Genomic DNA, 12,300 nt, shown 5'->3' with positions numbered 1-12,300 from the left:
CTTACTTGCACAAGTTCTGTACCATTTAAAGCGGTGAAAAACTTCTGACTACGACACGCGAAGGTCTATTAGATGTCATAGAGATACGTGGTCGCTTAAACGCTTGTTGTAAAGTAACCCTTGTAACGCTCATTTGGCTAAGTGTGATGATGGTTCTCTTTTTTTTAGACGGAATGAATGGTAGTTTAGGGTTGTTTCATGGGAGGATTGTTGAAGTTTGGTTGGAATTTTGGAGGTGAAGTTCTTTTGTACAGTTAACTTGGTTTGGAATTGAGATATGTGGTTTGTGGAGTTGAAGGTTTTTGGAAAGTTTGTAGGAGTTGCAGTAGATCAGGGGTTAAGAAGATTGAGTTGAATATGTATACAAAATTTTGAGTGTTTTAGGGAGGAATGGAATTGTTGAGTGTAGAGTTGAAGGTTTTCAGAAAGATTTAAGGCTAGTAGATTATGGGTTATAAAGGTTGAGTTGTTGATTGTGGATACAAATTTTTGAGTTTTTTTGGGGAGGAATGAAACTGTTGAGTGTGCAATTGATTAGAAGTTATGACAAGTTTGTCTTTGAAATGCAGTATTTCTATGGAGTTATATTTAATCACTAATTGTGAGAAAGATATTCATTGTATTTTTAAATTCATAATTTTAAATTTGAAATATTCATAGTTATTTTGTAGATTGACAAATTCGTGGAAATCACTGATACATTTTTTAATTAGTCATACTGCTATCAGCATGCACAGTAATAAATCAGCCTTTGTGATAAATGCTGTTTTTGCAATTAAAACAGTTATGCTTAATGGAAAACACTTAAATAAAATTGTCATCATTTGTATCATATAAACTAACAAATATCAAAATTATTTGAATAACTAAAATTGTACTATATCTCATAGAAATTAAATAAATTAAATTCTGAGGAAATATTGTGTTCAATAAATTTAGTGATATTATGGTATGTACTATTTTAGTTCTTAAAATATAGATTTACTGATTTCAATTTACCGAAGTCTGTAAAATTTTATTACCGTTTTATCGCTTTGAATTTAAATAAATTTAGTAGGAATTACACTTTATCGGACAATTAATACGTTAAATTCTATGAATATTTATGGGTGATAACTTTTAATTGGGGAATGTCTGAGTTTCATATTTCTATGAAACGCGTAAATGGCTTTTCCATCACCGAATCTACAGATAAGACACGTTTGACCATTAATGCTAAAACGACATCGTGTCTGATCACTTACGGGACACGAGGCGAAGTTCGTCATTCGTGTAAACACAAGTACAGAGAATATATTTACTATACACTTACTAGGAAACACTCTGAACACTTTTAAATTTCTCGTTCTTATGAAACGTTACATAACCAAGTTATCTAACATTGCAATACTTCGTCAGCGAAAATCTATATTCTCCTTTAACGTTAGAAATTGTTTAAATAAATTCTAAATCATTACAAATATTTATAAAATCATTTCACATTTGTTTTGAATTTTTCGAAATGCATAAAAACGTGAAATATCGCAATAGGCATCGCCAGAACATGTGTTCAACTCTTTGTTGTTACTCCCAAGATGGTGATGGGCACTTTTATTAAAAAGATTTCACATGAAATACGTAGAATGGGAATTTCAGAATTCTGTCATGCTGTTTCTGAAACACACGCCGTGCAATCTCGATTCTCCTTACGAAAACAAACAAAGAGCGTATGATTTGCATTTTAAAAGCAGCATGATTGAACGTGTGACTCACCTTTCTGTTGGCCCCGTTGAATAACTGGAGGATTCTTCGCCTGATTCAACGCTGTTGAAAGAAGTACAGTTCATCTTCCTTTCTTCCCACTGGGACCGAACTTCGTCTTGCACTCTACGTTTCAGTTCTTCCACTCTCCGCCTTTCTTCTGAAATTACTTGGCTACCTACAACAGTAAGAAAAACATGGTACGTCAATTTTCAAGAAAAATAAATCACTCGTGGTTAACTGGTGGAAACGGAAATACGTTGCATTGTACTTTCTACAAAATTATATAGAAATATTTCACACTGATTATATAGGGCATTTCATATGATTATTATTAGGAATAGAGAACAATTTTTACACATTCAATCCTTCAACAGTTTACAGTTATAAAAATTCATTCAATGCAGGAAAGAGAAATATAATCAAACCAGTCCAAAGGTATTCTTATACTTGTTTTATATGCATAGAAACAAAAAAGTATCTATTTCGAAAAAAACTTTCATAAACTTTAATATATTTTGAAATCCATTAAATTAGATTATTTTCCTGTAAAATACTTCCTTTATACGTATATAAATATTCTTAATTTGTACAATGAGTTTTTTACATAGAGATTTTAACATAGTTTTTTGCGTATAATATTGTATAAAAATACATAATCTGAACACGTAATTTCAAGTGAGAATGTTCACCTTGTTTCGCTAAATGGAGTTGTCGATTTCTCTCAATTTCCTTGAGGGACTCGATGGTCTTCCTTCCTAAGCTGCCCTGATTGTTTACAATAGGAGAGTCAGTAGTGACCCTGGAGATCCTGTCGAAGTCTTCCCTGCTCGGAGATCGCTTCTCTTCGCCGTTTTCGCAAGAATTTTGCGCCAACTTTGTCAGTTCATCGTTAATCGCCCTAACTCGGTTTCGACCCTATTACAATATCACGATGAAAAAGATTCATGAGCATTAAACACGTAAGATTTATATTTCCTCATTTTTCTAACTAGTAGTTTGTCACATGCCTGTAAGTATAATTGTAATTGTTACTAACTTCTTCCAACCGCTTTAAATGCGTCAATTTCTGTCTTTCGAGGCTTCTTGCATCTTTAGTCGCAGTGCTTTTCGCTTCAGATCTCTGCGATTCCAAATGACTCAATCGAGCCTTCCTGGTCTCTATTTTCACCGTTAGTTCGCTCAAGTATCTGAAACAAACATTTAACGCGTTAAATTTCCATAAATGAATTTGTTGAAAAAAGAGCATTGAAAGAAATACATAAATTAAACTTGAAATTGCAAAGGAATGAAGGAGTCCATTTTATACAATATAAAATTGAAATATATTAGAAAAGAATAACAGGATCTGTAACTATTTTACAGATTACAAAGACCAGGCAGAGCCATACTTAAAATATTAAAAAAAAAATAGTGAATATGTTTCACACCAGTAGTAATTTATATTAGAAAAACCATGATATTGATACTCAATATTTCTTTATAAATTAAACGATGAAACTTCAACAATAAATATTTACCACACACATATGAATAACAGAGAAGAATTCAAACGAATCTTCTCACATGGTAGTGCAGAAAAACAGAACTACCTTTGTAATTCTTCCCTTGTCGCCAGTTTACTCGCTTCCTCTTCCAGATGATGGAATTCCAAATCTTCGAAAGCCTTTCTTTCCGACTCAAGGATATCTTGTTGAGCTGTAAGTTTTTCACCGATATCTTGTTGCATTCTTTCATCCAAACAATTTGCGAGCTCTTCCTCCAAACGGTTGCAAGTTTGTTGAGCCCTCTGAACTCTTAGCTTTGCGTCCGCCTGCAAATTCGCCTGAGTCGTGTTATCCTCGGCCATCTGTCTCTCGAGCTCGTTTATCCGCATCTGTACTTTTATCTTTTCACCCTCGTCCTGACTGAGTTTCAACGATTCCGACTCGTACTCTGCAGACAGCAGTGCTTTCTCTAATTCGAGCTACCACAGAAAATACAAATTCGACCACGATTAGAAAATAATCACTCTGAATTTACATTGAAAGATAAATTTTAACAACCTGCTCTAAATTTTGTGTTGAAAACTTAGGTAAGAAGAAGAAGAAAACACGATTCCTCATATTCTCTCCTTAGACTTCACCGTTCTGAAGTGTTCAATGTAAGAATAATCAGCCACGACTGGTATAGGTCTTATCTGATCGCGAAATGCAGAAACGCAAACAAATTTAAACTGGAAGGCAAACTTAGATAAGGGAATAACGACTAGGTGCGCTGTTGATTATCCTTGACATCGAATACGCTATTTTTATCTTCAAATTCTAAGTCACGTTTGTGCCTCATTTTTATATTTATGAAAAATACTAACTCGTTGACAATTTCTATTTTACAATATTTTTTACGCTTCTCAAAGAAGAACAATACAAAGAAAACTATTTAAACTACACACCTCCCTACTAATCTCTTCTTCCTGGCTCTCAATAGCAGCGACGCTTCTCTTCAACACGTCCATGTTACTAAGAATATGCAGTTTCTCGTTCCGGAGGAACTCTATGTACTTCCTCCTGTCCTCTTCTTCCAGCTCTTTCCTCTCTTTGTCAGCTTTAGCCTCGTTCGACTTCGCGTTGTCCTTCTCTGAATTATTCTTCTTGGGAATCGTGCAAATTTCTTTGGATTTGGAAAGCATGGAAAGCTGCTCGATAGCCTCTAGAAGGTCGTCGTTCGATATAGCCAGCTTGTTCTCGATCATCTCGCACGAGTTCGACAGCTGGCCGTTCTTCTTTGGCATGGAATGATTGTTTTGATTGTTGTTCTGTACAGAATTGATCACAACGTTCTCGTACAAGCTCACGTTCCCGTTCATCGAGTTGTCGTAACCTCGCGAGCTTTTGCCCTGTTGACCGTTGATTCTTGCTCCATTCAATTGGATCGTTCCGTATGTGTCCTTCGTCGCGTCGTTCGTTTGAGTGTAACTGTTACCGTTGTTGTTCAACATGGAACCGTCGATGTTCTCGTAGCCAGAGCTACGAGCTTGCGAGATCGAACCGGAAAAACTATGGTCCCCGTTGCCAAGAACGTTTTGCCACATTGTTGGTTGATTGTTGTTGTTGTTCAGCGTCGGTGGTTGTGGATAATCAAATGTGCTCATCGGTTGGTTGTCCGATGGATTCGTCGTTTGTAGTCTACGATTCGTCGTTGAGTTACCGTTTTGAAATACTATTTTCGAATTTTGAACGCATACGTTCTCGTACGATGCTGAATTCGATTGTTTCGCGGCGTCGAAGGAGAAGTGAGGTTGATTCTTCGATGGACTCTTCGGGCTGTCGAAGGGGGAGTTGTAGCCTAATCGTTTATCTCGGGGTAGCGAACCGTTCGTTTTAATTCTGTGAAGGAAAATAAAGATGTAAATCTTAAACAACGTGGAAAGTTAAAGTTAGGTGTTTAATTATTTATGGATAATATTCTATGGGTAATATTCTCATTCACAAATTGATTATTCAAGTGATTACATCAATGTTGAAAAATTCTGAGTTTTTTGCATTAACTTTAAGTTCATACAATTCTTGGTAAATTACTACTAACAAATTTTAGAGTAATATTTCTTTGAATTCAAAAAACAATTTTCATTTCTCTTTGAAAAATTTCATATTGAACAGCCTAATATCATATGCTACATTAATATACAAAATGCAATCTCTCTACACATAAAACTGATTTACAATCTTCTCTCACTCGCTGACTAATTTAATTTCAGATACTTTATTTACAGTAAGAAGACTACTTTCAAGCATGGACTAAAAAACTACAATCTTCCAACGAATATGTAAATTATCTTACAGTTTACTATCAGTTAACCCTTTGACAGTTTAATATAATTATGAATCTTTTTAATAATTACGTCGTGTGTGATTATTTTTAAAGCACAGTGTACATAATCCTACGTCACAGTTCTGACAATAATATCTCGTCCCTTACCAATTTTCTTCCTAAAAGTCTCTCTCGAGTTAAACTGCTTGTTATTTAACGCACTGCTCGAGTCTCACTCGGGACAAACTGTCGAAGGGTTAAGATAAACTGTATCCATAACTCGTCGCAACAAGAAGAAAAATATAAAAACGAGAACTGTACGCCTACGTAGCACACGGGACTCGTGAACGGTGCGTGAAAAGAGGACGGTAAACATTTCGTGTCAAGCTTGAACCATCTTGCATGCAAATAACCCATTCACCTGTTAGGTTGCCTCGGCTTCTCCACGGCGTTCTGTCTCTCATACTCGGCGCACATCGCGAGGATCTCCTCCAGCCTCATTTTCTCCTGCCTCTCGACCTCCTGCTCCCTTAGCCTCTCCTCTTGTGCCAGCTTCCTCTTATTCTCCGCGTCTCTCCTCTTGTTCTCAGCGTCGATCTGTCTCTCCCTCAGCTCCTCCAGCGAGCAACCGCTTCCCGTGCTAGGAGTCGGACTCTTCACCCGTCCAAAGCTCCTCTTCGGCTCGTACTTAGGATTGCGATTGAACGCGGGACTAGGCGGCTGTATCCTCTTGATATTCGGATTCGAGCCGAAATCCTGCGCTCCAGCGACGTTCCTCAGGCTTCCTCCGCAAAAGTTCCCGTTACTCGGACTGTTACAAATGCTAGGATTCGAGCCGAACTTCTCCAACTGAAGATACTCCGTGGTCGTGGTCTTTGTCACGATTAAGCTCTGGCTCATATCGAACTCTCTGCCTGTCAGATCGTCCAGATTGTTCGATCTCTGACAGGTGAAACTGCGCGACATTAGGTCGCCTTGATTCACGTTGTTCTTCGACGCTGTTACACCATGAGGATTCTGAGTATTCTCGTTGTTGTTGTCGCGGTAGTAGGGCTTGTAAGACTTCAGGTAGGACTCTGCTGTCGAGTACATTTGAATCTGATTGTGGTTCGGCGGTGTGCTCTGGTAGGAAAGATTAGGCGTGTTGGATCTGCTGGGCGTTCTTGCGTCAGATCTTTGACGATTCTCATCGCTGTTGCGATTGTGGTTCGGCGGTGTGCTCTGGTAGGAAAGATTAGGCGTGTTGGATCTGCTGGGCGTTCTCGCGTCAGATCTTTGACGATTCTCATCGCTGTTGCAGTGATTGGGGGAGGAAGATGCGAAACAGGTGTTTAGCGAGGATGTGTTGAGGAAATGGGCAGGTGATGGTGAGTTGAACGAAGGTGTATTCGAACGACTTCGGTCTAGATTTGTTAAATTTTGTAACGGTGAATTGTTGTTGGCGTTTTTTAGTGAGATCAAACTGGAGGATCTTGAGTGACCGAGGATCTGATCGGCAGGAACGTTCGTGGTGACTGCACCAGCTGGAAACACCTTAGGAGAGACGCAGTTGTTTCTGTTTTGCTTCGACAGCATCTCGAATTTCGTTAGTTTTCCCAAGAAACCGATCTCGTCGTCTGAGCAGGAGTTTCTTGGTGATTTTCGTGGGGCGACTGGTGGTTTTCTCTCCAGGTGATAGTTTTCCTGGAGTTGGCTGTCTGGCAAGGAGAAGCTTATGGGAGCCATCGAGATTCTTGACTGTGGTAGCACCGATCGTAGTTGCTTCGCCTCGGCTGGATGATTGAAGCGCATGTAGTTGGATCTACCGATCGATAGCATGCAACCTGAAACAGTGGATGTGAATGTGAGATTGGTGGATAAATCGTTGGAAGGTAGTTTTTAATGATTCGTAGTATTATGGAAAATTTCAAACTGTGTTAATAATCATTTATTTATTACGAAGAATTTTGGTATTTGGGATTTGTAAATCTGACGAAAGAATTATTCCGTGAAACTGAAGATTAACGAACGAAAGAAGAAATTTTTTATTAAAGAAGTATTGATGCATTAAAAAATTACAAAATTTTTAATTTTCTTTGTAAAACTAACACTGCAAATTATTTTTTTCAGAGACTAAATAAGAAAGAAAGGAAGATCGTAATAATTCTTTTTCTACCATAAAATTCTTCGCATTTTGATACTTCAAGTACGAATTTCAAAATGAGTAAAATATCAAATACGTCGAATATAAATTCGGCGTTACGAATTAATTGTGTAGCGGCAGCACGAGAGGTCTGTGCTTGACCATTTATATTTGAGTCAAGGTCTTACCTTGAGCGAGTCTCACTGGTGAATTTATTGGTACACCATCGACTGCCGTGCTTCCATTTATGGGGTGAAGAGTGACCACGCCGTTATTGTTTTCAATCGCGCAATGAATGGGCTCGACGCCGGTACCAACGACAGAAATATCCGCATCCCGATTTGAACCAAGGGTTAACTTACCTAGGAAAAAATTATAAGGTATTCAATTTGTGAAATAATTCAAATAATTTCTGGTCAATCTTACGAAACATAAATTATATAAATAACGTAATATAAATTAAATTATACGATTGTATAAATAATTTGATTGAACACATTTTTTACGAAGACACTGTTTAAACAATTCCCCGAGTGTCGAGATCTGGAGGGCGCGTCGTTAAATTAGGCTACCGAGTAGCACATGCGCTACATCCGAGAATAATGTAGCAATTCTCTTTTCGAGAAACCTTCTAACTTGGAACGAAAGCATTTGCGGAACTGCGTTTCTACTTACACGCTTTCATCTTCAGAACTAACGGTCTTGGCACCCAAAGCTGCGCCAAACATTTCAGAGTTACATACCCTGTACAGGATGGATCACATAATCTGACCATATTTACCACTTTTCGTTGCCAGTGGACCGATCAAAATTTCTTTAGCACAGACGAGGAAGTTTCGAACCTTTGAGTCTTTTCTTTAAGTTTCTAAACTCGCATTTCAATTTTTTTACGTAATTTGAAAATTTATAGTAGACCGTGAATTAACGAGAAAAACTTATTATTCCGTTATTTGTTATTTTTGTTATTTTAATATTTGCGTGAGCAAAATAAGGTGATATTTTCAATCGTTATTTTTTTTCAATGCAATTTTCAGTGTTACAATTATTTTGGTATATTTATTACCTAATATAAGAATAATAATGGTAATTATTATTCTATAATATAGTAATTAAATTAGAACATGTATACAGAAATAAAGAATAGAAAACAGTTGTGGAACCAGAAGACGTTAAGTTTTTTCTTTTTTTTTTTTAATCAAATTTAAAGATTCCTTGAAAATAGTGAATATCGACTGATGGTATGACCCAATTACTACCATAAAAATGACTTATACCGACGACTTACATTGATGAAATTTTTCCCCGTTCGAAAAAGTCGAGAATTTTCAAATCACCTTTATTTCACCACGCGATCCAGAACTAGAGCGAGCTTTTTAAAGATTTCGCGAGAGTCGCCGCGTATTCAGCCTGCTTTCATGTTTATTAGAGCGTCATTTCTAACGCAGTCGAAATTGTAAAAGCTTTTCCCACCGAGCTTGTCCAATCGACGCTATCTCGAAACGCTATTTAACGCGGATTATGGTGGAGCGGAACATCGCATCTCCGCTCTTCGTGATTCCGTCGATAAATGGAATTCGTGTGGTTGCGCGTATTAGCAAATGCTTGCACGTAAATTCCTACCGTAGAACATCGCCGCGATTCGTTCTCGACGGGTTGCATTATGGGTTTGTGCAATTTAACAATGTGCTTGAATGAAGGAAGTCGAAGATGTTCAATGGCGCATTTGCTCGATTGGTCAATTAGCCGGCGCGCAAGGATGTTATGAATTACATGTCGAGCGGTGGTTAATTGGTGTTTTGTTGAATTAGAAAAATGACGTGGGATTGGGGTTAATTCGGCCAATATTGGATTAAACGGATATTGAAATTAATTTGTACTTTCAATTTTTTAGTCAGGCAGTGGCTTAATGTTGTTTGCTTTCGTTAGGAATATATTTAGAAAATGTGAGAAAAAAAGGATACTAGTGTGGAGGATTTGACGATTATTTGAAATTTTTTTGGAATTTTTTAAAATGCTGTTTGAGTGATTACAGATTTTTGAAGTTTCATCTGTGAATGTGAGAGAAAAGTGGAGTTTATATTTTGTATGGTTTTTTTTCAATTTTAATGTTTGCATTGCAAATGTGTTTAAAAAAATAAAGAAAATCTGACTATAGTAATTTCACATATCTTTTTAGAGTATAAAAAAAAGGAGGTGAGAATTATATTGTACAAAGATTTTCACTATTAAGCAAACTTAAGTTTTCAAAATTATAGTTTCAAAATCAATACAGAAACTCAAAATACGATATTGTAGTTAAATTCATTTCTAATCCTCAAATTTTCACCGCAACTTCTATCAAATCTATTCACCACTTCTATTAAAAAAAGAACACTAATTAAGTAAACTTCGACAATATCAAAAAAAAAAAAACGTGATATCGACATTACACGAAAACCATAGCAAATTGAAAAAATCTACTCAAGCCATCAAACTGTGCACAAAAAATAACGAAAGTTTGTCCTCTTCCATTTTCCTCGTAAATCTTCCACTTACGAGAAAAACACTGCAAACTGTAATATCACGAACACCCTATACATTTTTACCGATCTACGAAATTAACTTTTTCGAAGAAATGTAATTTACTTGTATAATGGGTGTCGTAATATTTACGAACATCAGCGACTATGTCTAACATGTTAATAAAAAAATCTACTCAAGCCATCACATTGTGCACAAAAAAGAACGAAACTTTCTCCTCTTCCGTTTCCCTCACAAATCTTCCACTTACTAAAAAAACGCTGTAAACTGTAATATCGCGAACACCCTGTATACTTTGACCGACGTAACTCGATTATTATCACAATTTCATCATATTATCACACTAACGTTACCGAAGAAATGCAATTTAAATCATACAATACTTTCTGCGCGAACGTAACGGGTGTCCCAATGATTACGCACCGCAGCGTGGTACGTCTAACATCTTTTGCTTGCTTGCGTAATCCAATCAAAGGAGCCAACACAGGATTTTGTTTATAGTTGAAAAGGAGGTACGCGAAAGTGAAGGAAAACTCGTGTAGTACCTTGCTATTAGATCTCTTCGATGTTGTTCTCGTAGCCGGAGGAATCGACGGGGGGGTCGAACGAACGAACGAAGTAACGAAAAATAGAAGCACACTTTTCGCCAGGATATTCTCCGTGAAAGGGTCCGACTCGATCATTAGCGCGAAATAGCTCCGCGTGTACGTGCACGCCGATCTGCGAGAACGGCGAGTAAATCGCGGTGCATTCTACAAAGGACTGCAGTTATATTTAGTTTTGGCGCGGTCGTGCACTCTCGCACATTTTCGGTCTTTTTGGAAAAGCTTCCACCACGCAACGTTCAAAATATACCTCGCGGCTGTGGGGTTAAGTCTCTTCGCCTACTTTACAAACAGCGGCGCGTTCAAATGTAGCATTTTTTTGGAGATTTCCTTCTTTTTTTTCTTTTTCGAGGATTATTTAGTCATCTTTGATCCCCAAAGTGTAAATATTTTGGATTCCGTGGAGGTGGAGGTAGCGACTAGTTGAGTGGATGTTTATCGAGGAGTTTGGTTGAATTTTTCCGATTTTTAGGTTAGGTTATGTAAATGCACGGTTGTGAAATTTTTACTTTATTATGGATGGAAAATATGCAATCTTTTTTACGATTATTTAGTCGTCTTTGATCCCCAAAATGTTTCTTTTGGATTCCATAAAGTTAGAGGTAGCGACAAGTCGAATAGTTATAAGAGAAAAATTTCATCATTTTGAGGATTTTAGTTGAATTTTTACAATTTTTAGGTATAACTTGCGAAATTTTCACTTTTTTATGCATACAAAATATGCAACATTCTTTTAGCTTTCATTTCTTTTCTTTTTGACGAATTCTTGGTTATGTCCCTTTTAGGTTATGTATCGTAGCATTTTGTTGAAAAGATGGAAGATGAAACTGTAGGTGGTTCACTTCGAAACTTTGTAGCAAGTTGTGAATGTTAATAGTGTACAGATTTGTAAAAGCTTCCGATATCCTCTCTTATTGCAAATGAGGCAATGTGAAGTATAATTTATTGTTGTTAGAAAAAAAATTTTTGAAAATGGTCCATTGTCAAAAGTTGATTCAAACATAAAATACCAAAATTATGTAACTTTCTTTAACAAATAATTTATCACGAAACCAAACAATTTGTTAACAAATGTAAATTAGCAATGGAGATTTTTTTAATTCGTTTAAATGATCAAGTTGCTGGAAGCATCACGCAAATAGCCTGCTCTTCCGCGATCCAAATCTCGAAAACACGGACGTTTGAAACAAAACGAGTTTCGCTCGCATTTGAGCACTTCTAACAGGAACGGCCGTATCTGCATTCCGACTCTAGCTTCGCAGTATTGAATTAACAAAATTGACGGTGTTACGTAACACTGGATAAATCCGAGCGATATAGCGGCAGCGATTCCGACAAGAATCTATGTAATTACACCGTGACCAGCCGATTACATCGTCAATCTATAGATAATACAAACTGTAATTTCAGCATCCCTAATAGAATATCATTTTATAAAAGGATGAACAGTAAACGATTACTATTATAATAAAAAATTAATGCAAACTTTAATAAATAATAAAAATTACACGGTAATAAATATTA

General features: G+C 36.8%; 1 protein-coding gene across 1 annotated transcript in view; it reads right to left on the bottom strand.

Annotated features, from left to right (window-relative positions):
- Positions 1-12,300, bottom strand: part of LOC108570565 (pleckstrin homology-like domain family B member 1) — a 128,842-nt gene that overhangs the window by 27,134 nt on the left and 89,408 nt on the right. Inside the window, exons 3-10 of the mRNA XM_017932442.1 lie at positions 7,840-8,013; positions 6,828-7,352; positions 5,951-6,725; positions 4,172-5,105; positions 3,333-3,706; positions 2,780-2,930; positions 2,433-2,658; positions 1,753-1,918 (exon numbers count right to left, since the gene is read on the bottom strand). Of these exons, the coding sequence (XP_017787931.1) occupies positions 1,753-1,918; positions 2,433-2,658; positions 2,780-2,930; positions 3,333-3,706; positions 4,172-5,105; positions 5,951-6,725; positions 6,828-7,352; positions 7,840-8,013 (3,325 nt within the window). The remainder of the gene's footprint in view (positions 1-1,752; positions 1,919-2,432; positions 2,659-2,779; positions 2,931-3,332; positions 3,707-4,171; positions 5,106-5,950; positions 6,726-6,827; positions 7,353-7,839; positions 8,014-12,300) is intronic.

Source organism: Habropoda laboriosa, unplaced genomic scaffold (assembly GCF_001263275.1).
Source record: "Habropoda laboriosa isolate 0110345459 unplaced genomic scaffold, ASM126327v1 scaffold61, whole genome shotgun sequence".
Taxonomy (NCBI): domain Eukaryota; kingdom Metazoa; phylum Arthropoda; class Insecta; order Hymenoptera; family Apidae; genus Habropoda; species Habropoda laboriosa.
The sequence above is the reverse complement of the archived record's forward strand: the minus strand, read 5'-3'. Positions and strand labels throughout refer to the sequence as shown.